The 26,837-nt window shown below is 42.9% G+C and overlaps 1 protein-coding gene across 3 annotated transcripts in view; it reads left to right on the plus strand.

Moving 5' to 3' along the window:
- RFTN1 (raftlin, lipid raft linker 1) overlaps positions 1 to 26,837 on the plus strand; it is a 201,045-nt gene that overhangs the window by 61,343 nt on the left and 112,865 nt on the right. For all 3 annotated transcript variants that reach the window (XM_027584718.2, XM_027584717.2, XM_027584716.2), the window contains exon 3: positions 16,008 to 16,194. In XM_027584718.2, the coding sequence (XP_027440519.1) occupies positions 16,008 to 16,194 (187 nt within the window). The remainder of the gene's footprint in view (positions 1 to 16,007; positions 16,195 to 26,837) is intronic.

The following is a 26,837-nucleotide window of genomic DNA, read 5'->3' on the forward strand; positions in this document are numbered from 1 at the left end:
TAAAAGTGATTACCATTAGGAGAACAGAGGTGAGGGAGGAAGCTTTGTCACGAGGGCACCCCCTCTCCCACCGGGGGACGTGTACACCAGGTATTGTTCCTACTCGCTGCAGAGGTCTGCCATGACAGCCTGTTAATCTGCCTGTGAATTTGTCGTCTGCCTCCCATCTCTGCACCGTGGGTGGGAAGTCCAGGGACGGGGAGAAGGTTGATAGTATGTTATATGCATTTGCCCAACTGAACTTCGATGGCCCCCACTTTGTCGATGTCTTTGAAGATCACTGTAAAAATTTCCATTTGAGAATTGGATTCGCTTTTAAACACTTGCTTTGTTTATTTTCTTGTGTCCTACCCTGAAATGAAGCACGTCTGGTTCCGGATGGTTATTTCTAATCACGAGGCAGTGATCCTTATTTTTCCGGTTTTCCCATTATAGGGTTCCGTGGCACCAAACGTGTGGCACGCATTCGTGCTGCACTTTTTTTTCCAGTCGGGAATACGCTACCAGATTTATTGAAGAGATAAACATTACGTTTTTAAGAAAGGCTTTGCTTACCTACCTGTGATCAGCCTTTCAAGGAAAACACCGACCCAAGCAGTTGATTACTGATGGTACTTAAAATACAGAGCCTAAGAAGGAACACCTTGCAGGCACACAGTTTTGCCAAAACAAGGAGTCTCCTGCTGTGATCCTGCTGCACCCGTTACGGTTTGGTGGTGTGGTAAAAAGAGCCCTGGATCAAGAGTCCAGGGGTCTCTTAGAGTTCTGACTCTGCTGCTAGTTACATGTCCATAGCTAATTGTTTCATCCCTGTGGACATCACTTTACAATCCATGAAAATGAGTGGCTTGGTTTAGGTAGTTAGAAAGACTTCATAGTTAAGGGCATAGGTTCTGAATGATTGGGTTTGAGTCTTGCGTTCACCGCTTACTGGCTGTGCAACCTGAGGAAGGTACTCAATCTCTCTGATCCAGAGTTTCCTTATCCTTAAAATGGAGGTCATAGGTGACTGGAGAATTAAATGAGGATGCCTGTAAAGCACCTAAAACAGCGTCTTGTGTACAGCATACCTCCAGCGGATGCTAGCTATTATTGTCATCATTGCTTTTATTTCGAGGGATACCTCTCTTATCATCATCATCTTTAAGGGCTCTTTCAGCTGTAAAGGTCTTTGAAACCATGATTCTCAGAAAAGCAATTCAAAAGCAGTATTTAAACTCTCGAAGACTAAGTGGAAGGAGGCAGATGGTTGGGTCAGGAGGCTAGCGAAGAGGTCAGGTGGCAGTTGACCTGTCTGCAGACTGCTTCCAGTTGCATTCCTGCACGCCCGGCTGTTGCCCCCCCACCCCACCCCTGAGGCTGCCACCCATGTGTGCCCAGCAGTGGCCAGACATTGTCCATTCAGCCTCCGCTTTCTCTAAGCCCTAAAAGTCTTATTTTTTCATTTTATTTATTTATTTATTTTTGAAGATTTTATTTATTTATTTGACAGAGAGAGAGAGGGAGGGAGAAGAGAGATTGAGAGCACGAGCGGGGGAGCGGCAGGCAGAGGGAGAAGCAGACCCCCCGCGGAGCAGGGAGCCCGATGCGGGACTCGATCCCGGGACCCCAGGATCATGACAGACGAAGGCAGACGCTGAACCCGCTGAGCCAGCCAGGCGCCCCTTACTTTTTCATTTTAAATGTTACGGCTGCAATGCTTCCAAGTGGAGCTGCATGCAGAGCAGGCATGAGGTGGGGGAGAATTTAGGAGAGGAGTCCTTGTTGGTGGCTGTTAGGAGAGGAGTTTAGGACGCGTAGTTGAGGAAACAAAGGGAAGAGACCGCAATTACCTCTGGGTTCATGCCTCCTTCAAGAAATATTTTTTCTTTGCAAATTTAACTTTACAAATCTGGGATGGATTCTAGCCAGGCATGGAGAGTGGTCAGAGCAGGGTTGACATATTCCTGTCGCGTCTCCTGCCAGATGCCTTTCTCTTTACCATGTCTTCGTCGTCTCCCTTTTCCCGGTGTGCTGGGTGCTCAAGGCTCTGAAACGTGTCTCCCACCATGGTTCCACCTCTTTTCTCAGTCAGCTCCTTTCTTCTCTTGTTCCTTTTGGAGTGTGGTTTATGGACCTCAGTGACGCCTTCTGCTGTCCTCCCGCTGGTTCCTGCTTGCTCCAGGTTCTAGAACTGGCTCTCTAGGCTTCTCCGGTCCCACTGTGGCCATGGCCTCGCCCTCCCCCCTCGTGCCCGTTCTGGGATACCGTGGAAGTCAGTGGTAGCATCTGGTGCAAATCTGGTGCTTTTTGCCGCCCTTGTTTTTCTGAGTCCTGATGTTCTAGACCCATTGGGGGTTCACATTCAGAAACCGATAGAAGTTAAAACCAGCGTTTAAAAAAGGGTTGCAGAAAAAAATTTCAGGCCTGTGGTTTAGGCTGAGAGATTAAAGTTGTATGTGAAAACTAAAGAATATTGATGTAGAGCCACAGTGGTTTCAGACATAAGGATCCATTTACAGACACGGAGACCTGTCATGCTTGGTAACAAGTGGAGAGATGATTAGGGTTATTAATAATAGTAATATGGACAATAATGATTTTAGCGGCTCCCATATACAAAAGAGTTCCAGGTTCCAGGTCCAGTTCTAGTGCGTTATATGCGTTATCTCACTTAATTCTCATGCCAGCCCAATGTGATTGATGTTACTTTTATCCAACGTAGACAAAATTGAGGCCCAGAGGGTTTATAACTCACCTAATGTCATACAGCTAGGAAGGGGTGGCACTGAGATTTAAACCCAGATAATTTGGTGGGGAGATGGGCAGCATGGGTGAAGGGGAGGAGACACAGGCTTCCAGTTATGGAATGAGCAAGGCACGGGGATGAAAGGCACAGCACAGAGAATGTAGTCAGTGGTATGAACAGCATTGTATGGTGACACACGGCAGCTACACTTGGGGTGAGCACAGCAGAACATATGGAATTGTTGAGTCACTACGTTGTATACCTGAAACTAATGTACATTGTGTGTCAACTATACTTCAATTAAAAAAATAATAATAAAAGAGAAGATAAACCCAAGTGCTTTGGCTCCAGAGAGGGATCCTTGACCAGTGCACGGTCCATCTCTCTGCCTTAGCTAGATTTGATACATCACCAGCTTGCTACCCTATATAATTCAATTCCAGATTTCTATTTTCTGCACCATTTAGAAGTAAGACAAACTACACTGCATTTATAGCAAAGTAATAATAATCTCACTTCTTCTAATATGTGAGGATTCCAAATATCATGAAGCCGCCCATCCGACCCCCAAAGAAATCAGGCAAGGAAGCACGGGAAGGGAGGCAGCTCTGTTAAGTCCAAACATTAAGACCACACAGATGAGCTTATTAGGGGCGTGAGGGAGAATTTGCACCTCTGGGATGTAACATAAATCATCCAGAAAGTCCAGTACAAAGCACTTCCAGGGACTCAGCAAAACAGGCTGGAGGGTCCATTGTCTATTGATATTTCTGATATGAATAATCTCAGCCAGGATGCTGCCATTTCCAGATTTGCCAGAGCAATGATGCTCAGCTTGAGAGTTCACACATGAGGGGAGAGGTGTGACTCAGGAGGGTGTATGACTTGCTGATGGAGTAGCGACAGAAAAATGTTGAGAACCCGCTTGCCTCAGAGAGGTAAACACTTGAGAAGCTGGCATTCTCGAAGAGCAGGTATTCAAGGGTCTCAGGGACTCAAACATCAAAATTGAAGGCAGCACGAGGTTTTGTTTTCTTCTGCCAATTTGGACTGGTGACAACTAGTAAAAAGAGATTTAATATCCATGAAGGAACATTACCCATCTGATCCCACACTGTAAATATTTTTGTAGGTTTTCCCTATTCCTTGGTGTTACAGGTTTATTTGGGGGAAAAGAAGTGACCTTACTCATAACTGTAGCAAAAGGATGCTTCGTAAGAACTTAAACTGACACCTTAATAAAGGTGGAGAATGGATCATGTGTTTTGGGCTAAAATAAAATGAGTCTGTTTAAAACAAAAGATTCTAGAATGGACCTGCCCAATAGAAATATAAGGTGAGCTATGGCTGTGATTTGAAGTTTTCTAATAAAAATTTTGAATTAAAAAGTTAAAATAGGTAAGTTCATTAGTAATTAATAAGTACATTAATTTTAGTACATTTTATTTAAGTCAGTGTATTCCAAATGTCATTTCAACATGTAATCAATAACAAACTTTTATCTAGATATTTTATATTCTTTTTTTTCCCTATGAAGTCTTTGAAGTCGTGTGGTTTACACTGAAAGCACATCTCCGTTCACACTAAACACATCTCGCATGCTCAGGAGTGACTTGTGAAAGGAGGAAAGAAACAAGGAAGGTGGGGGGAGGAAATGTTAGCGAAAACCTAAAGGTGCCTTATAAGCACATAGATGTCTCTCACGACTTCTCTTTGGCAATCTCAAAGGCCACACTTCCTGGTCGTCCATTTCCATAAATTCTCACTGACAAGTCGGGAAAATCCTTTCTCCTGCCTGGTTAAAATCTATCTTTCCCTTTTCGTGCCAACTGTTGTTGATAGATGACATTTTTCTGGATGTAGATAAAAAATTCTGCCTCCCTCCCCTACATTTCTTCTCTGTTTTATTCTGGAGAACCTCCCATGGCCATTTGCTTTCACCTTACCCTTCTACTTAATCTCACTCTCCAGCTTTCCTCCTCCGTCGGAATCCGTGAGAAGGCAGCTGAGAGGGACACACAGGCATGCAGAGACTCCAGACACTATTCGGGACTCCATTTTTATAGTGGGAATCAAAATACCTCTTAAAATTGGCCTCTTCAGGCATCATAGACCCCCATCTCTTCCACAGGCAAAAAATAAACCAGAGAGTGCTGATGACAATTTTGCATGCAAATTGGTTAGCGGAGCCCAGGGCTGCTCAACTTGTGTGTACGATTTTCTATTTCCATGCACCAATTTGGGAGTTTGCGCATGAATGCAGTAATTGTTCATGCAAAGCTGAAAATGCAGGTGTGGAAGCCTTTTTTAGAGTAAGGGAACTGTCTGGCCCGAGTTCTGATTTAACTGAGTTTTGTTGAATCTTTTGCAATGTCATATACGTAAGAGTATTATTTATTAAAATGCATTTCCAATATGTGGAACTTTTTGTAAGCCTTAGGAATGTTTTTGTGACTGTGTCACTGACTATATGGTATGTCTCCACTACAGCGAGGAAAAGGAGAGTCCACCAAGCTGAATTTGCTGATGTGTCTGGGGCTAGTGCCTTTGAACCAACAAGTGGATTTCCTTTGTGGGTAGAAGTTGTGCTAAGCCCCCAGATGGTGGAATTTATTCTTGTCATAAGATCTTGAAACTATTCTTGCACATGGTGATTTTTTTGTGCTTTCCAGCAGTTTCCATAGTGCGTTATTTTATCATTTTATATATATATATTTTTTAAAGATTTTATTTATTTATTTGAGAGAGAATGAGAGATAGAGAGCACGAGAAGGAAGAGGGTCAGAGGGAGAAGCAGACTCCCCGCCGAGCAGGGAGCCCAATGTGGGACTCGATCCTGGGACTCCAGGATCATGACCTGAGCCGAAGGCAGTCGCTTAACCAACTGAGCCACCCAGGCGCCCTCATTTTATATATTTTTATATTATATTAACAAATTTAAAAAAATTCTTCGAACTAAAGACTTTATTGATATACTGATATGAAACTCTATTATAGAGTTGAGACCCTTGTGTTAATAACTCAAGGTAAAAAGAAACAGAAGTATTCTCTTGTGGCCTCAGTTAATGCCAGACTGAAGTGTGCACATGCCTTTGGGGCCCCATACTTTTGGGGAAATTTCTTTTTTTTTTCCATTTTATGTTGTTTGGGGTTAAGATTTCCAGTCACCTCTTGTATATAACCACTCTCTTTGTCTTGTCATTATTTGGCCATCTCTGCAAGGTGACATTTTTACATACTTCCTTTGCTTTCGTTGTCATATCAGCATTTGATTTTTCCTCCAGGTCAGAGGTATGGATCCAACTCATTTTTAACATTGGTACTTCATAGTCTGCAGTACGGATGAGCCATGGTGGATTTATAGCCATTCTACTATTGATGGATTTCATCGTGTGCATGTAGGGAAGGAATGAAAATGGCACTTGGCTGCTTCAGACTTGAAAAATGTACCATGTCCCTTCTTGTTCCGAAAGGGCTGATTGCCTGCCTGGCTCTACCGGGGCTGCTCCACATGGGGGGTGGGGAGGACATGTGTGCGAGTGAGGGGCCACGTGGTCTCCAGGGTCAGAATATGTTTGCTGGCTCAGTATACTGCCCATGTCAGGTGCTCCTTTGGTTCCTTTAGCGTCTTTGCATTCAACACATCTGAATGAGAAGCTATCAGAGCAGTCACGCTTCTTAGTTGATTCCTCAGAGCTCCTTGTAAATGTGCATTATTTTTCTGATATGCCTTCTCTGAGAACTTGGCCACAGTGACATTATTTTTTCAGTACTGATGACTTTTGTACAAAGTCTTCAGACTTGATCATAGAAATCCATATAGGGTCCCATTTACATTCTAAACAGTTTCATCTCCATATTGTTTGTACATATTCATTAGTGGCTGGTCTTGGATGCAATCAGTTTATTGTACTCTCAGAATCAAAGAGAACTACCCGGAGTGTCAGCTCTCATGCTATCATGCTCAATTAGGAAAATGGCATAAAATATTGACAACTAGTTTCCCTTCTGACTCGTGCTAAGCTCTCCTTGGGTTTGGTGTGGGCCAGTTTGAATAGAAATTCTGAAGACTTGGTGATCCTTTATATGTTCTCTTCACTATAAAAAGTATTTTTAAGTGTGTGAAATATTTTATTAATACTCGGAGTTCAGTTTCTAGCCAGTTGCTTTTAATATTTGAATACCCCACTCTGAAATCTAAGCAGCGTGAAGTCTGGTGGTGCTGGAAGAGCTTTCTTGATGAATCCTCGCCTGTGTCTTCTCTGACAAAGTGGACCAGTGAGATGAGCAGTAATGCCATCTTTTGGGTATGATTCATGGGTACAGTCAATGGGAATTATTCAGCTCTCTCCTTACAACTTCTAGACACTGAATTTTTTACAACGTGATGTGTGTGTGTAATTCAGTGACGGCGGGTGACCCTTTGAAATGACAAGCAAACCAATAACAACCTGACTTCCCCCTTTCCTTCCACCCTTTGCTTTACACACACACACCTGTTGTCACAGCCCTCTGATAGTCTGATGCTTCATACTCGTTTATGGTCTGGTGGCATGCATCTGCAGAACTCATTTGATGAGGCATCTGTTGCTTTGCCAAATACTCCATGATTGACCTGTAGAATCCTAGCTTTATATAAACTTAAAGTAGTGCTTTCAGTCTTACTGAGATTTTCCCCTCGAGTTTATCCATGATTTAGATAAGGTGTTGAGAACTGTGTTTTACGAAAGCTGATTGGTGGTTGCCAAAGGCCACAGGGAGAGGAGAATGGGAAGTAACTTGCTTGATGGGAATGGGGTTTCCTTTTGGGCTGAGGAAAATGTCTTAGAAATACAGAGAGGTGATGGTCATACGACCTCATGAATGTACTAAATGCCACTGAATTGTTCACTTTAAAATGGTTGATCAATTAAAAAAAAAAGAATAAGTAATGTTTTAATGGTGTGGTCTCCTGAGCCTGGATAGGCTTTATTATTTTTTTTAAGCTTCAAAAACATGAATTTATCTGATAAGACGGTGACAGAAATCCGAATTTGGAAAGCCTCAAAATGAGAGTTTTAACTTATTCCACAGATTTAGAAATGACACAGACAGAAGACATTGGTCTGCAAGCATTATTTTAAAAATTGAATTCCTATTACTTACCAATACAATAAAAAAACCCCACATTGAAAAATGATTGATTTTAGCATTTCGCTAAATTGGATCTACTGCAGAGCCCAGGCAGACAGATGTTATAGAAATAGCGGCCTTCAAGGAACTTTCAAAAGAGAGAGAGAGAGAGAGATTTGGTTGAGCAGTGTCATTATCAGCTTTACCTGTGAGGGAAATGACCCGAGGGAAATGGTGTTGTTCTCTCGTGTTTTGCTCCCTGGTATTGACAGATCCATTAGCAGATGTAATTAGAAAAGCAGAGTCGGACTTTGAATAATTAGGTTAAAATCACACATGATGGCTGAGCCAAATCACAGAAGCTGCTGCGGTTCAGCGTGCCGTCGCCTGCTGTAGAGTGGAGAGAAGTGTGCGGGTGCTGTGCGAACGAGGTTTCCTTCTTGTCCCGGACCCTGGCGCTTTCCCAGTAATAAAGTTTGAGGGGAGCAAAGCCGTCACTTTGGCTCTTCTGCAGATGTCTGAAGGGCTTCGTTTCCAGGGAATAAGTGGGGCTGCAGAATGTTTTTGCTAAACAAAACATAGTCATAGCAAAAACAAAATCTACTTCATCCCAGGAGTGTTAAGAAATGTGTGGTTTTGTGGATGAGGTTTCTTTCCCCGTTTGCATTCCTTTTTTTTTTTTTTAACCCCTGGAATAATGGTTTATTTATTTATATGGAGTTATTTTCTGAAAGGAAAACAAAACTCTTATTCCAAAAGATCTTTGGACTCTCATGCCATCCCAAATGCCTTTCCAGCAGTACTTTCTATATTTTTGATTTTTTAGAAATCAAAAGCCTGTTATTGGTCATTGAATGAGGAAAAAAATATTTCCAGGGGATTCAAAATGCAGTTGTATGGCTCTAAACTTTTGGTTCATCTCTACATCAGTGGAGAAGAGAGAATTAGGAAATAGGGGACTGTGTCAAATATGTACAGGTGTATCCTTGAAGGCTGATGTGAACTGTGATGATGTGGGAGTGAACAGGATCACACCCTCTTCATTACATGACCGAGGCTCACACCATGCCTTGACTGTGCTAAGATGAGGGACAGGAAGGAGTAGGGGGCATCCATCCCCCTACATTTATCAAATGCCCCATCCAGACTCTGCAACCTACCAAGTCTTGGCTTTGGGCCATATGGACTTGAAAATCAAATGGGAATTACTTGCCGAATCTAAAGATTAGGAGGGTTTCTATGAGGACCAATGTTACTGAGTTCTTCAAGGTAAGAATTAGAAGTTCTGGCACCACTGGGCCCATGTTCTGTTGGCAGTAACCAGGCTGGAAGGACACAACGCTGCCCCCTTGGCGAGATGGGTCTTTGGTAGTCATTATTCTTCCCATAGTTGTGTCTCTCATTTACTTTATCCATCTGGCCCCTGGGGGTCCCAGTTCCTGGCCTTGTGGTCTGCCCCAGATCCTCTACCAGGTCATGAGATAAGAGCCAGTCCCTGCCCAGGCTGCTGGGAGAGGCCAGCTGGAGAACTGGGCTTTGTATGGCAGTAGGTCCAAGTCCCTATGTGGGAGGAAGACACGGCTCCCTGAGTGGGAGCACAGGGGGTGTCTAGCCTGGTCCCTGGGCTTGAAGACTGATCCCTGGAGATAAAGACTTGGGAGCTTGATGGATTGCAAAGTGAAGAGAGAGGAAAGTGTGATCTTCAGACGGACACTGGGCCCTAACAGGAGTAACTGTTATTGCCTCAGACTGGAGTAACATTGGCTAAGGCAGCATCATCAGTGTCCCCCATCTTCAGAATATAAAGATTTATAATTAGAAATGACTTATAATTAGAAATTTTAACATGATGAGGTGGCTTATGTGGTTCAGTAATGGAATGGAGTCCTAATAAAAGCCCAGGAAGTCAAAGTAACTTCAGATAACTCACACTGTGGTCCTTGTAGCTCTCCGCTAGGAAGAGAGGAACCCATCGTCCCCAGGGACGCTTCTTAAAATACCCGTCTTCTCTCCCACTACCGTGCAGGCGTCTCTTCCCTAGAATGCCCCCGGAGAGCTTCCCACACTTCCAGGGACTGTGAGAGCAGGCAGAATCCTTCCTAGTGCCTGGGATGGGCAGAAGGCTGGGACCTCACAAACGGCAGTGATTTTATTCAGCCGTAGTGGCAGCAAGACTATTTTCTTGCCTCTCTCTCCATCTTTCCACCCACCCACCTGCACCTGTGGTTTGCCCTTATTCCCATTTTGGCTCTAGTTTTAGGGGAACTCTTTGAGTTCACTTTGCAAGCATTTATTATATTATCCGATAGGATTTTTTTTTTTTTTAGTTAGAAACTGGATGTTACTCTCCAATTGAATAATGAAATCATTGCATTTTAAAGTTAGAAGCTCCTTTCAGAATTGCTGATCCAAGGTCTTTATTTTATAAACAATGGACCCAAGAGATGGGGTGGGAGTCATATGACTTGCCCAAGATTACATAATGTGTAAACGAAGTCAGGCAAATCTTACAAAACAAAAATAGTAGAGAGGTTATCCTGGTGGGTGGGGTGAGAATTAGACCAAGAGGCTACAACTGGTGTGCCCATCCAAACAGATAAGTCATTCCTTCCTTTATTTTTCCAGTAATAATACTGGGGGATTGGTCAGTTTATAAGAACTAGGGTTTTTCTGAAGGTGAAAGTTCAAACAGAAACAAGAAATTAAGGCCCTTAATCATATTTACAACAAGAGCCTGTTTTTTTTTATTGCAACAAGATTGTTGAGATTCATTTTTATTTGTTTTTTAACCATGAAGCTAAACTTCCTTTGCCAGCATGCATACCAAAAATTAAAGCCATAAAATTGCTGAGTTTTGACAAGAGATACATCTTTAGATTGTGAGATAAAAATTTTAAAGGTATGATGTTTTATTCAGGAAGCATTTAACTATAAAGTGGTTGACTGACTCATGTTTTTGGTGCACTGATTTGAAAGCCTGGAGCTTAGGGAGTGCGGGTGGAAATGGGGAACGATTTAGTGGCCCAGCACCATAGTGTCATCACCAGCCTCAGCTGACCTGTGTCCCTGACCAACTCCCCATCCACCACTGCCACCACCACTGACCGTGATAGTTTGGAGCTTCATCGATTCCACACGCATCATCCCATTTGATTTTTACAGCTGCTGTATGATGTTAGTATGTCCATTTTAAACAAGGAAACTGGGTGTTCACGTGCCCAGGATTAACGCCAGTGAGGAGTGTAGCTAGAATCCCACATCTTCTCAACGCGTCGACTGCTTTTACTTTTTTATTACAGCATGATGCATAAGGGGGAACAAATCTATAAATGATCAGCATCCCAGGAAAGGCTTATTTTAGTATAGCAGTGAGAGTTTTGAAATACTTGACACATTTACAAACCACTGCACTGTGGAGACTGGCTGAGTGGGTGGTCTCAGAGACGTTGGTTGATTCGCAGATGCTCTTCATGTATACTTTCATCAAAGAGGAGGGTAGCTTAGTGCTGCCTCGTATTTTTAGGTTTGATCGACATCGTGAAATTACCCTCCAAAAAGGGCTTACCCACCTACCAAAAGTCTGTTCAGTTTTGCAAACGAAATAGCCAGTATCGATGCCACACACAGGGACGCTTGTGTGGTTTGGCCACTTTGTAATCTCTTGACAGCAGAGGAAACCTGCCCCTGTGCCCTTGGCACAGCCTACATACAGACCTGCTCCTATCATTTGCCGGGCCCAGGCACAAGAGTGCAAGCGATATTGGGCCTGAGCCAGCACTAGGGTGAAGCAGGTGAGGCAACATAAAAAGACGAGATCAATAAAGTGCTGTGCTAAAGCCATGTTGGAGCTTAAGAAAAAGGAGAAATCAGTAAGATTGATCCCATCTTTATTAAAAGTTTTGGTATTTTGTTCATTATGGACTTTGCATGAATTCTTATTTTTTAACATATTGCCTTACATTGTTATTTATCTTGCTTACTGAGTTTTTGGTGCCCCTTAAATTCTGTCATGCCCCTATGACAGTGTCTCCCTGCAGGGTGTCGCGCCCTAGCCTCCATCCTGCCTGGGGCCTGGGGGTGAGCAGTGGGGGCATCGTCCACCCTTGCTGCAGGCCCCCTAAGTGGGCCTGGGGCTGTCAGGGCAGGGAATTCCAGGCTCTGTGTGAGGTTGTGCTGTGGGTGACGGGTAGGTGTATGTCCTTAGGTCCCCGGTTTTCTTCCCCGAGGAGGGGAGGGGAGAGGAGAGTGGCTGGAGGAGGGCCAAAGGAACCCTCTGGAGAATAGTTCTCAGCCTCAGAGTCTCCTGGAGGGCTTATGAAGGTGTAGATCACTCAGATTCTGATTCAGCAGGTCTGAGGGGGCGCCCCATAGTCTCCATTTCTAATGAATTCCTCCATGCTGCTGCCGCTGGTGGGCCAAAAAGCACACTTGGAGGACCCCTGCTTTAGAGCAGGGGGTCCAGGGTAGGGGCCCCTTACCTGGGTCTAAGGAGGTACTTGGTGTGCATGGGAATTTGGAGGGGCTCAGCATTCTTTACCAGACTTGTCTTTAGATTTTTTTTTTGTCTAGCAGCATATCCATAATGTACCCTTCAAGGGGAAAGACTGCATTCTTTCCTACTTTTCTGGCCAATCTGCTATTTGTCACTGTTATTAATGGAGATTTCCCCAGGATGCTGGACACTGCTTTAGAGTGAATCATTGCTATAGATTTTTTTCCCCGTAAATTGCTTGCATGATGTATGGAAATGAGAGCTACAGTATGTGATGTTAAGTAGTATTCTTAAGTAGCCCTAGATTTTATTTTTTAAGTTTGTGTTTTATTTATTTTTAAAATTTTATTTATTTATTTATTTGAGAGAGCGAGTGCGCCCCCACGCACGTGCACCAGCAGCGGGAGGAGCAGAGGGAGAGAGATGAGCAGACTCTGTGCTGAGCTGGCCCCACGCAGGGCTTAATCTCAGGAGCCTGAGATCATGACCTGAGTTGGATGCTTAACCAACTGAGCTACCCAGGTGCCTCAAGAGTTTGTGTTTTAAAATAACACATTATTTTTAAAATACATAAAACACTTTTAAGTAATGTTTTTTTTTTAAAGATTTTATTTATTTATTTGAGAGAGAGAATGAGGGAGAGAGAGAGAGTACATGAGAGGGGGTAAGGTCAGAGGGAGAAGCAGACTCCCTGCTGAGCAGGGAGCCCGATGCGGGACTCGATCCCGGGACTCCAGGATCATGACCTGAGCTGAAGGCAGTCGCTTAACCAACTGAGCCACCCAGGCGCCCTTAAGTAATGTTTTTACATATAAATAAGAAACTTAAAATGTCTCGTAAACCCTCCATCCAGTGACCCCTGTGGATGGAAATAGTACTGCAAATACAAAATAAAAACCACCTTTCCATCCTTCTCTCTAGGCTCTAGCCTTCTCCAATAGGCATGTTTTTGTGATTTCTTTCAGAAAAAAAATTTTATTCTCAAAGAGATTATCTATCTTTCTAATTATTATATATTATAAAAGTATATATATATAAAATTATATATATATATTTATACAAGACTATCATAAACACTGTTAGACACCTTGCCTCTTAACTTAGTAATTTATCTTGGATACATTTCCATCAGCACATAACAGGTTTATCTTAATCTTGTTAAATGGCCCATAGAATTCATCACTGGGTGTCCCAGAGTTTAGCTAGCCAGCCCTCCAGTGAAGAACTATTTGGTTCCAGGTTTTTGCTATATGAACAACCCTGTAGTGAGGATCTTTGTATATCTTGAAAAACATCTATGAGTCCAGCCATAGGCATGACATCCAGTGGCGGGGTTGTTGGACAAGGGGTGTGTGTGTACTTTTAGGTTTGAAGGCTAACACCATATTGTCCTTCCAGAGAAGTTCACCCCCTCAGCCATGAAGAGCATGCCTGTTTCCCCAACATTCTTGCCCGCAATGGGTAGCATAGAAGTAAAAAGAAAACAAAATCTATTATTCCAATAGCAGTAAAAATAAATAGGAATAAAATTGATAAGGTACAATATCTATGTGAAGAAGACTTTAATATGTGCCTGAGGGACCCCAAAGAAGTCTGGAATAAACAAAAATTATGCCTTATATCTGGACAGGAACTTGTGGCATGATGAAAATAGCGTTTCATCCTCAGTTAAGCTATAATTTGAACACGATTCAATAATATCAATGAGATTATTTTTAGAAGGAGGGTTTGATGAACTGGTTTGAAAGACCACTTGGAAAAAAAAATAAGAATAGACAGGAAGATTCAGAAACTAAACAAGAAGATAGGAAGTTTCAGGAAATAGCCTGACCAGATATTAAAACATAACACTAAAATTGTTAATACAGATTAATGGATCACAATCATAAACTTAAATATATTCAGGAATATAATAGATTATAAAATTGGTATCTCAAATTAATGAGGGAAAGGGGATGGAATGTTGAATTCATATTGTATAGATTCCAAATTGGATCAAAGACTCATATCCAAAAAAATGAAATATGTAATAACAGGAGAATTGTTTTATAATCCCAAATCTCTCTGCTATGACACAACACTCAGAAGTCATTGAAGACAAGATTGAGAAATTCAGCTTCATAAAAAAAAAATTCTTCATGATAAAACCCACCTTATGCAAAGTCAAAAGACAATAAATTGGGGAATGATACTGCAATTTCCTAAAGAACTAAATTTCCTAATATATAAAGAGTTTCTACAAACCAATAGAAAAAAGGACCAATAACCCAATAGAAAACTAGGCAAAGATTATGAACAGTTAATAGAAAAGGTGACACGGGTAGTATTTAAACATGAAGTGTTCAATAAGAAAAAATACAAGTTACATAGTAAGAGAAATACACATCACCACTGTAGGAATCATTTTTTCACTATGAGATTAGCCAGGGCATGGAAAAAGGAATACCTTTATACATCACTGATAGGAGGTATATCCCTGCTACTCTGGAAGAAATCTGGCCATATCTGAAAAAATTACAATGCTTTTATCTTTGGCCCAGCACATTCCTAGGTATGGAATTCCTAGGTATGATGTATTGTATGTGCACACGTGTGAAATTATGTAGGAACGATATTTTTCATCAGCATTACTTATAAAAGCAAAAGTTTGAATAATCTATGGTACATCATAAACTGGAATACTGTGTGTCTGTCAGAAGAATGAGAAAAAGCTCTGTGTGGTGCTGTTGAATGGTTTCTAAGAAAAGTATACTGTGAATTGATGAAAATTAGCAAAAAGCCGTATGTGTAACACTGTGCTACCATTTATATAAAAGGGGAGGGAGATATATGGACATTTTTACTTGTATATGAATTCAGCAGTTGTTAACGTGTATACAAAAAGTGGATAATACTGATTGCCTCTAGGGAAAAAGTCTGAAGGGGGATAGAGCTGGGATGTACACTTTTAACTGTGTATTTGCTTACACGTTTTGATTTTTGATTCTTGTCTATCCTCAAAAACTTGTTTTAAATCCAAATCTAAAACAATTCAGTAGGTGAAAAATATGTGTTTTGCATAGTTCTAATGTGGAGTTAATTTGGGTGTTTTTTCGGATATTGATTAGCTTTTTGTGTTTTTTTAGGCAGTTGTCTCTTAGTATATTTTGTCTTTCTCTCTCTTTCCTTCCTTCCCTTGCCCTTCCCTCCCTCCCTTGCCGTCCCCTCCCCTTTCCTTCCTCTCTCTCTTTCAGTGATTTTTTTGCGAATTAAGGAAATTACCCCTTTGTCTTAAGTGTCACAGAAATTTTGTTCCAGTTTGTCTTCTGAAGTTGTCAATGCTGTTTTGCCACCTGGGAATTTTATATTTGCATGCAGTTGTCATTTTTTCCTCCTCCTCCTTCTTTTCTTTCTTTTTTTATTTTTGAGGGGGTGGAAATTACTTTTCCAGTGTGATCTCTGAGAAGATTGACTCTAGGTTTAAAATATCCAATTAGCAACACCTTTGGATGAGTTGAAAAATAATCTGCTGTTTTTTTAAGTTCTCTTTGATGACAGTAGTTAAGACAGGAGTAAACTCATCCTTAGTAAGAAGTGACCCGGAGGTCTGCAAGGGCAAGGGGAGAGAGACTTGGATGGGGGAGGGTGGGCCTTTTTGTTGCATCCCTGATAAACCTCTCCTCTCTCCACCTCCAGCTGAGCTCCCGAGGTCCTCGGCGGTGAGGCTGGCCTCCCTGCACGACCTGCCCGCCCAGCTCCTGGAGCTGTACCAGCAGGGCTTCTCACTGGTGGCCCTGCACCCGTTCGTGCAGCCGACCCATGAGCGGGAGAAGACACCCCTCGAGCACATCTTCAGGGCCATCCTGATCAAGAAAACTGACAGGTAAGTCCTCTGAGATGAACCGTTAGCTTCGCATTATGAGGTGGCTGATGCGTGTTGAATGGAGGAGGGGAAGTGAGAAGACTGGGGTAGGAAATATATTTGAAATTTTCATGGTGTCCCCAGGGCCTCTGCCCTCTGACAGGTAAGGCAAAGTGATAGACAACCAGAGAGAAGTTTCACAGTGTCCTGTGAACTGTCCACACCCGACTGCATGAGTAGAGAGTTCCATATTATATCCTGACCCTCTTTTAATTTACTGGATTGCACTCAATTAGAAAGATGCCTCCTCTGAAGAGGTGTACTCCTAGAATATGCAGCTGGTGAAAGTATCATACTGTTAATCTGAAATGCATGGCTACAAAACACACTATTTTTTTTGAAGGCTATATACAAACTTATTATCTTCCTCCAAACTCCAGAAGTACTTGGATATTTTAAACTTACCGTATGTTCTGTCAGTCACTTGGGAGGAGAAATAAAATCAACTTGAATCAAGTGCTGTGATTGATTTGTCTTCATTTTAATTTTCAAGGCTTTGAGGATGTTTCCAGTATGGCTTGTCCAGTTGAATGCTTATTCTTATATTTTTATTGGGCCTAATTAGGAAAAGAGAGGTGGAGGTTGGTTTCGCAAAAGAAGTAGTATTAATTTTAAGTGATTTAAAAAACAACAACAACGAAGGTGGGATAGTAAGCACGATGTGTTTTTGTGTTTTATTTTGAAATAAAGTCTGGCAAAAAAAATCAGATCCGTCCTTCGGCCAACCATCATGGGAAGAATGACAACTTCCGCTGTAGTTTAAAAAGAGAGAGTACAGAGTGACTGCTTCTCTTTCTCTTTTTTCAAAAGCTACTTTGCCTGGTAGACAGACATCGGGCTCGTGAGCTCACAGGGACACCTGGGTGACTAAGACAGGCTCCTCCTTTCTGGCCAATAGCGTTCATTTCTTCATGGCTGATCAAGCTCTGGGCTCTCGGTCCGAGTCAGCCTGCATTGGAATTTGAAGTGAAAGATGGCGGACATCTTTGCTAACGTCCAGAATTACCATGGTTTTTGTAGAGTGAAACTTTTCTCAAGTCTGTCTTTTTTGAATATTCATTTCTTGATGTGGATTTGCTATATCCAGGTCAATCACCAGAGGAAATTACTGTGGGAGCCACGGTGATTTTAGATTTTATACTGACACACATGGTATGTGTGATTATCATAGGTCACCCGTATGGAGTGCTTACCGTACGCTGGGCTTTCCAGGTATCATTTCATTCTCATAAGCAGCCTTTGAAAGAGGTACTCTTTTTATTTCCATTTGAAAGGTAAGGAAGCTGAGGCCCAGATGTTGACTTGTTTGTCAAGGTCACACAAATGGCAGCAAGCAGAGCTCTGACTGGTCCCAGGCAGGCTGACTCCCATCTGAACCCTGATGTGAAATATTTGCTGTGTTCTTACCCCATGATTCTGTGGACAACCCTTTATGAAAAAAGCGGGGAAGATATCTTTGGTTTTCAGATGAGGTAGTAATTTCATTATTCCACTTTCCTCCATATTACCACTCAGTAGTCTCAAGTAAGTCAGAATTTCAGAAAAGAAACAAAATAAAACCAACCTGCCGTGTACCTTCCATGTACCTTACGCAAGGCATTCACTGGACATCAGTGTTTCTGCTTCTTTCATCATTTAATTGGACTTGATGTTTGGGGGGGGGGTCCACTTTGGTCCCAAGAGTATCCCTCAGTGTAATTCTACTGCAGGTGATGTTAGGATGGGATTTGCCATGAAGTCAGCACATTATAAATGAATTTGACTCTAACTGTGAAGATGTGTTTTTGTTTTTTTTTTTTTGCCAGGGAGTAGCACCTCTCAGACTTTGATACGCCTCCTATGCATCTCCTGGAGATGTTGTTCAAGTGCAGTCTGATTCAGCAGGTCTGTGGTTGGGCCTGGGACTCCGCACTTCAGCACATTCCTAGATGATAGCAATGCTGCTGGTCCATGGATCACACTTAGAGTAGCAAGGGTGAGAGGACCTAATTATCCAGCTCCATGCCTGACACTCACCAGCATTACTGGGGATCGCCCTTTCCCTGCTAGGGAGAGTTTTGAATACCGATAAAGGTGAGAAGGAACAGAGGGCTCCTGGCTGGAGGGCCCGTGTTCTGTGCTGCACCTGGCTGCGAGGGAGTGCTGCAGTGTAAGGGGCACATTAGATTTTTCTGGTACTAAATGATTTGCAAGGCCTGAACTAATTCTCAATGATCTGATCAGATGAGGTGGGTGAGAAATCTTCTCTTAATAAGAACTGTCACTTTGGGGACTAGTCCATAACCAGCTAGCAGTGGAGCTGAAGTGTTCAATAGCGTTTTTTTTTTTTTTTTTCACTTCCACTGAGGACAGTCTCTGAGTTAATGAACTTACTTTCCAGGAAAGGAAAAGGGGTCAAGCCATTAAGAAGAATGAGACATGAGTGTGCAGGAGGGTTTTCAAGAAAGAGAAGATGGCATTCTCCTTGGGTTTAAGTTCACTCTAGTCTATAGTGCCTGGGGTCTACATTACTGCTGGATGGCTTTAAGGAACGTTCCAAATTCTTAGTAAGCAGATTCAGAGAAAGAAATCCCTTGGATAACTTTGTGCCAAATCTTTGAAGCTGCTCTCACCCCCCACCCTGTTGGCGTTTTTTTTTTTTTTTTTTTTTTTTTTAAGGAAATTGCTAAAGCTTGTTAATTTGTCGTGGTAACGAGAATGGTGGTTTACCATTCTCATGGCAAAAATGACCAAGAGATTTTCCCCCGCTTCCATTCCCCATTAGCACTGGGTGAGAGGAGCGGTGGTGGGAAGCAGTCATTATACAATATCATTTTAAGGGACAGGCATTTTCTCTCCTAGCAAATGTAGTAACATGTGTTTTTGCATCCTGAGGAAAAGACCTCACACTATTAAAGATAAATAAACAAAAAACAACAGAGCTTTTTTTGTATCGGTAGGGGAGTTTATGTAGTAGAAATGAAACAAGGGAAATATGTGATTAATTTTTAATAAAGATTGTTAAAATGATATTTTTCACAAAGTCTGCCAAAGTTCTGACAGCTGTAGATGCTGTTAAATGAAATGATTTAGCTCTCAAAGAGGAAGTCAATGCCTGGTTAATATTTTCTAACTGGACACTTTTTAGAGTACTATCAGTCCAAATCAAGTTCATTCACAAGAATTACCATGGGATGACAACTTGAAACTTAGATATGAACCTTAATATGTTTGAAAGGTGAACATAAAGTTTTTAGCAAATAACTGGCCTTTGGGATCTGTAGCAAGACCAGGAAAAAGAAGAGAACCATACAAGCTTGCATTCACTCCCTCACTCATTACGTTGCAAACACTTACTGAATTCTACTCTTTGTAAGGTATTTTGCTAGGAGCTCTACTTGGCAGGGAGGTGGAAGGTGCAAGGTTCAACTGGACAATGGAACTTGCCTCCTAGATACCTATGATTTAACTGAGAAAATAACCCATGCACCTTATGCCATGGGAAAAGGAGAGGTCACCTCCCCCTGGAAAGGAAACAAAGGAAATGTTTCTGGAGGAAGGAGCTTTTAACTAGGTCCTGATTTCTTTGGGGGCAAAAATAGGAGTAAAGCGCATGAGGCAGGAAGAGTTTATTTAAGTCTAAAATGCAGTGTCTCCTGGTGGAGTTTGGATCATTTGAGAGCACCACTGACAGTCGGACTGGTTTATTAATGAGTCACCCCAAAAGCTCTGTGCAATAACATTCCTTTGAGCCCTGTATCATTTTGACGAATTTTACTTAAATCCATGAAAAATTACCTGATCCTTTTTCTCAAAAAATCTGATAACTGTCATTTCATTTTAAGATGTCAGGCCAACCCACACTCCTCAGTACAAATTGTTCTTGATCCTAGGTGTGTTGAATTTACTTGAAAACTGAGGAATGAATAGCTGCATTTGAAATATTTAATGAATAAGTAGGAAGAGAGCTTGTACTTAGCGATTTTTAACAGACAGTATAGTTAGTGCTGTTTCAATTACTCTGAAGTCTAAGTACAGTTAAGTTGTCCTTCATGTTTTTCGGGCAGTTTTCCTTAGAATGAGTTGCCAAAGATCTCAAAACTTGATGGCTAAGAGAAATCACTTATTAGCATGTTACTTCTGCTCTTTCGTGAGTGTGGATTTAATTCTAGGCCATTTTATGGTTGTAGGCATGAATACAAAAACGCACTGTGCCACTCCATTTTTCAGCAGTTGTGTTGCCATTGTTCACACGTAGAGCTGGTTCAGGGTGTCTGTGATGTGTTTTTCATCACTAATGGGTTGAAGGTCCCCTGGGATATCACCGTATATGGTACAGGGGACCACAACATCTGTGAACCCTGTGGACATTCATCAGGTGCCCTTTGACCTCGGGTGAGGGGGTGGGGCTCACAGAGGAGCTGCTGCTGATGCAAGGGGTGGGATGCGGAAACCCTTGTGGAAGGTGGAAAATGCATATAATGAAAACTGCTCTTGAAAATCTCTTTACTTGCCCATGAAATGTAATACTGGAGCATTTCTCTCCCTGACCGATGCATGTTTTCCTTCAGGATGAGATCAGATTGGTGTTTCCAGCAATGAACCCCGTGGGGAAGTAAGCTGGTTTGGTTTAGAGTGAGTGTTCCTTAGAATCGCACCTCAGGGGGTGAGGTACTGCACGTGGATAGGCGTTGGTGGGAACCGAGGTGGAGGGAACAGGATTTCCTCGCCTCCTGCCTCACGTCCATCCTGGGACACATCTGCCTGTTGGCTAGAACAACTGGCTCTGTTTTAAGCGGCAAACGGTCCTCTCTTTCAGTGAGATTTGTCTGAGATAAACGTGTGTGGTGTAGCTTCACTATGCAAAGATGACTCTAAAGAGCTCTCAGCTCTCAAGAAACTCATCTACTGGGGAAGGGGGAAGCAGTTGTCAAATATATGTGATGTAAATGATGTGAATGCCCAGCTAAATCTATAGGTCTTGGTTTTCACCTCTGACCCAGAATTTGTTAATGGGGGTGCTTTACAGAAGGAGGCTCCGTGACCCCCTTTTGCTCTGGGTCTAGAATGATGGTAGATTTGAACAGGGAAATCAGTGGTGAGGAGGGTCTCCCAGGCAGGGGAACTGGCCCGGAGGAGCTCAGAGCCCTGAAAAGCCGACCATGGATGGTGTGGGGTGACCGGAGCACAAGTCAGAGGGAAGCAGGGTGAAGAGGCATGAGGTGCCTGGATCGGGAGGCCTCTGACCGCTGGGCTAAGAAGTTTGAATTTATCCTGAGGTCAGTGAGGAGCCATTGCAATATTTTTGTTTTGGAGGAACAGCCCTTAGAAGTGCTGAGTTTTGAAAGCCAAAGAGGGGAGGCTAAGAGGAAAGACAGTGGAGGCCAAGGAAACACAGTCAGTGAGGGAGGGAGCCGATGGGTGACTCACGTAGGCTGCAGGGGGAGGTGAAGCAGAGTTGGATGGGAGATGCGACTGATGAGGGGAAACAGTGGATTTAACATTTAGCAGCAAAGGGATAGCGTGAAGGAAGAGGAAGAATCAAAATAGGAGTGCACTTTTGACTCTGACGGCTGGGAAGGCTAACTGGAGGAGGGCAGGAGGGGATGGAGAAGGGCTGTGTCTTGGTGGGGTTTCCCAGAAGCAGATCCTGAGAGGATCATCAAGGAAGAGTTCCCGGGAAGCCTCAGTGGGGACATAGGACAGGAAAGGGAGGAAGCCAGCAAGGGTATGGTGTCAGTCTTGGCCTGATTCCGCGGGGAGCAGTGAGTCCACCTTGAGGCTGGGAACCAGCTTTCACACTCCTGCACCCAGCAGCCATTTGCCACGAGCTGCCTCAGCCACTTCCCAGGTCTAGGGCACATCCCGGCGAGGCATTTCAATAGCCAAGGAAGACCGGGAAGTGTGCAGAACCCAGGGGGACACACACAGCCAGGAGGGGTTTGGGAGAGGACCTGGGTGGAGCACGGACAGTAGCCACCGCAGAAGGAATGTGAATGGCATCAGTTTGGTTGCGTCGCATTTGCGGGCAGTTGCTGGGGGCAGGAGGTCCAGGAGAGAAGTCTGAGCTCGGTGAGGCCGTGGCAGGCTGTGGGAAGCCGTGGCGAGCCCATGAGGACAGGCCCACTTCTGTGTTGCTGACAGCGCAGCCCGTTGTGATCCTTGTTCTCTATAGCAGATGCCTCTAGTAATTCTGAGAAGAGACGCAGCAGCTTGCCGAAAGCTGTGCTAAGTGAGCTGCTCAGTTCCAAATTGACCATATGCTTGGAGTCGGAGCAGTTTTTCCTCCCAGACCGCATCGGCAAGCTCTACTCCCGAGGACTTACGAGCAGCGCAGATTGCTAGATGAGTCAGCTCCGGCTGCCCACCGTCAAGTGATGCAGTAAGGGACGGTACTTTTGGCTTTCGGCTGTTTTATTTCCAGGAAAGCAAATATCAGAAAGTGCCCAGCCTTTCCCCCTTATTCCCATTTTGGGAATCTCAAATCTTGAAGATTGCCTTTTTTTTGAAGATAGGGCTTGCACGCTCGGACACCTCCAGGGGCCAGGACCTTGGGTGGGGGCTCATGGGTGTCAGAGAGCCGGTGCCTAACTCTGCCCTGTTGTTGCCAGTTATCACCAGATCTTGTACCTTTTTTCAAGAAAAGCCAGAAATCTGGATTTTTATGGGAAAACTTCTCTTTTTTTAAAACATGGCCTTACTTTTTTTTTCAAAATACAGCCATACCTTGCTTTGTTGCACTTCTCAGATACTGCATTTTTTTTCAAAATGAAGGTGTGCAGCAATCCTGTGTCAAGCAAGTCTGTCAATGCCACTTTTCCAACAGCTGCTCACCTTGTGTCTCTGTGTCACATTTTGGTATTGCAATATTTCAAACCTTTTCATTATTACTATATTGTTATTATAGACTATGGTCAGTGATCTTTGATGTTACTATTGTAATTGTTATGGGGCACCGTGAACCACACTCATATGACACAGTGAATTTAACAGATAAAAGTGTGTTTTGGCTGCTCCATGAATCGGCCATTCCCCCATCTCTCTCCCTCTCCTTGGGCCCCCCTACTCCTGGAGATACAGCAGTATTGAAATCAGGCCAGTTACTAACCCTGCAGTGGCTTCTAGGTGTTCACGTGAAAGGAGGAGTCGAGGGGCGCCTGGGTGGCTCAGTCATTAAGTGTCTGCCTTCGGCTCAGGTCATTTATGATCCTAGAGTCCTGGGATTGAGTCCCACATCGGGCTCCCTGCTCAGTGGGGAGCCTGCTTCTTCCTCTCCCACTCCTCCTGTGTGTTCCCTCTCTCGCTGTCTCTCTCTCTGTGTCAAATAAATAAATAAAATCTTAAAAAAAAAAAAAAAGGAGTTGCGTGTCTCTCACTTTAAATCAAAAACTAGACATGATTCAGCTTAGTGGGGAAGCCATGTTGAAAGCCAACATAGGAAGAAAACTCGACCTCTTGCACCACACAGTTAGCCAAGTTGTGAACGCAAAGGAAAGTTCTTGAAGGGAATTAGCAGTGCCGTTCCAGTGAACACACGAATGATAAGAAAGTGAAGCAGCCTTATTGATGATATGGAGAAGTTTTCAGTGGTCTGGATAGAAGATCAATCCGGCCACAACATTCTCTTAAGCCAAAGCCTAGTCCAGAGTAAGGTCCTGACTCTTTTCAATTCTGTGAAGGCTGGGAGAGACGAGGAAGCTGCAGAAGAAGAGTTTGAAGCCAGCAGAGGTGGGTTCATGAGGTTTAAGGGAAGAAGCCGACTCCATAACATCAAAGTGCAAGGGGAAGCAGCAAGTGCTGATGGAGAAGCTGTAGCAAGTAATCCAGAAGATTGAGCTAGGATAACTAATGAAGGTGTCTACACTAAACAGATACTCAGTGTAGACGAAACAACCTCCTTTTGGAAGAAGATGCCAACTAGGACTTTCACAGCTAGAGAGAAGTCATTGCCTGGCTGCCAAACTTCAAAGAACAGACTGACTCTCTTGTTAGGAGGTAATGTAGCCAATGACTTTAAGTTGAGGCCAATGCTCATTGACCATTCCGAAAATCCTAGGTCCCTTACGAGTTATGCTAGATCTACTCTGTCTGCTCTATACGTGGTACAGCAAAGCCTGGATGACAACACATCTGTTTACAGCATGGTTTACCAAATATTTAAGCCCACTGTTGAGACCTACTGCTCAGGAAAAAAGATTCCTTTCAAAATATTACTGCTCATTGACAATGCACCTGGGCATCCAAGAGCTCTGATGGAGATGTTCAATGAGATTAATGTTGTTTTGTGCCTGGTGATACAATATCCATTCTACAGCCCATGGATCAAGGAGTAGTTTTGACTTTATATTTAAGAAATACATTTTGTAAGGCTCTAGCGGCCAGAGATTGCGATTCGCCTGGTGGATTTGGGCAAAGCCAATTGAAAACATTCTGGGAAGGATTCATCATTCTAGATGCCATTAAGAACATTGTGATTCATGGAAACAGGTCAAAATATCAACATTAGCAGGAGTTTAGAAGTTGATTCCAGCACTCATGGATGACTGAGAGGTTCAAGACTTCAGTGGAGGAGATAAATACGGATGTGGGGGAAACTCAAGAGAACTAGAATTAGAAGTGGAGCCCAAAGCTGTGACTGATTTGCTGCGAGCTCATGATAAAACTGACAGATGAGGAGTCGCTTCTTATGGATGAGCACAGAAAGTGGTCTCTTGAGATGGAAACCACCACTGGTGAAGATGCTGGGAAGACTGTTCAAATGACAAAAGATTGAGAATATCACATAAACTTAGTTGATAAAGCAGCAGTTGATAAAGGGTTTGAGAGGAAGGACTCCAATTTGAAAGAAGTTCTTCTGTAGGTAAAATGCTATCAAACAGCATCACAGGCTACAGAGAAATCATTTGTGAAAGGACAAGTCAATGGATGTGGCAGATTTCATTGTTATCCTATTTTAAGAAATTGCCCCAGCCACCCCAGCCTTCAGCAACCACCACCCTGATCAGTCAGCAGCCATCAACATCGAGGCAAAACCTTCCACCAGCAAAAAGATTAGGACTAACTAAAAGCTCAGATGATGGTTAGCATTTTCTAGCAATAAGTATTTTTTATTTATTTTTATTTTTATTTTTTAATTTTGTTTTTTGTTTTTTTTATTATGTTATGTTAATCACCATACATTACATCATTAGTTTTTCATGTAGTGTTCCATGATTCATTGTTTGCCTGTAATACCCAGTGCTCCGTGGAGAACGTGCCTTCTTTAATACCCATCACCAGGCTAACCCATCCCCCACCCCCCTCCCTTCTAGAACCCTCAGTTAGTTTTTTTTAATTAAGGTATGTACTTTGTGTTTTTAGACATAATGATATTGCACACTTAATGGACTACAGAATAGTGTAAAACATATCTTTGCTATACACTGGGAAACCAAAGAATTCATTTGACTTGCTTTATTGTACTATTTACTTTATTGCAGTGGTCTGAAACCAAATCTGCAGTATCTCCAGGGTAGGCCTGTAATACTGTGTAACACTAACCCACCCCACTGGCTACCATCTTGGAATCTTTAAGATTTCTGTATGATGCTTATTTTGGTGGAGTTAATCATTCGCCCTTTGAGCTGTCTATTCTCCTTTCACACACAGCAATCATTAGACTTCTCAGACTCTAATTGTTTGTGTCTGCCCACCCCTTCTCCCCCTTGCTAAATCTTCTTTCATCTTTGGATTCCCATTTCTTTCTTTTTTTATTGTTATGTTAATCACCATATATTACATCATTAGTTTTTGATGTAGTGTTCCATGATTCATTGTTTGTTCATAACACCCAGTGCTCCATGCAGAATGTGCCCAATTTAATACCCAGCACCAGGCTAGCCCATCCCCCTACCCTCCTCCCGTCTAGAACCCTCAGTTTGTTTTTCAGAGTCCATCATCTCTCATGGTTCGTCTCCCCCTCTGACTTACTCCCCTTCATTCTTCCTCTCCTGCTATCTTCTTTTTTTTTCTTTTTTCTTCTTTTTTTTTTTAAGATTTTTATTTATTTATTTAATTGACAGAGAGAGAGAGAGAGAGAGAGAGAGAGATAGCGTGAGAGGGAACACAAGCAGTGGGAGTGGGAGTGGGAGAGGGAGAAGCAGGCTTCTGGCTGAGCAGGGAGCCTGATGCGGGGCTCGATCCCAGGACCCTGGGATCATGACCTGAGCCGAAGGCAGTTGCTTAACCAACTGAGCCACCCAGGTGCCCCTTTTTCTTTTTTCTTAAAATATGTTGCGTTATTTGTTTCAGAAGTACAGATCTGTGATTCAACAGTCTTGCACAATTCACAGCGCTCACCGTAGCACATACCCTCCTCAGTGTCTATCACCCAGCCACCCCATCCCTCCCACCCCCAACCACTCCAGTAACACTCAGTTTGTTTCCTGAGATTAAGAATTCCTCATATCAGTGAGGTCATATGATACATGTCTTTCTCTGATTGACTTATTTCACTAAGCATAACACCCTCCAGTGCCATCCACGTCGTTGCAAATGGCAAGATCTCATTCCTTTTGATGGCTGCATAATATTCCATTGTGTATATATACCACCTCTTCTTTATCCATTCCTCTGTCGATGGACAT

The sequence above is a fragment of the Zalophus californianus genome, chromosome 1, assembly GCF_009762305.2.
Source record: "Zalophus californianus isolate mZalCal1 chromosome 1, mZalCal1.pri.v2, whole genome shotgun sequence".
Classification (NCBI taxonomy): Eukaryota; Metazoa; Chordata; class Mammalia; order Carnivora; family Otariidae; genus Zalophus; species Zalophus californianus.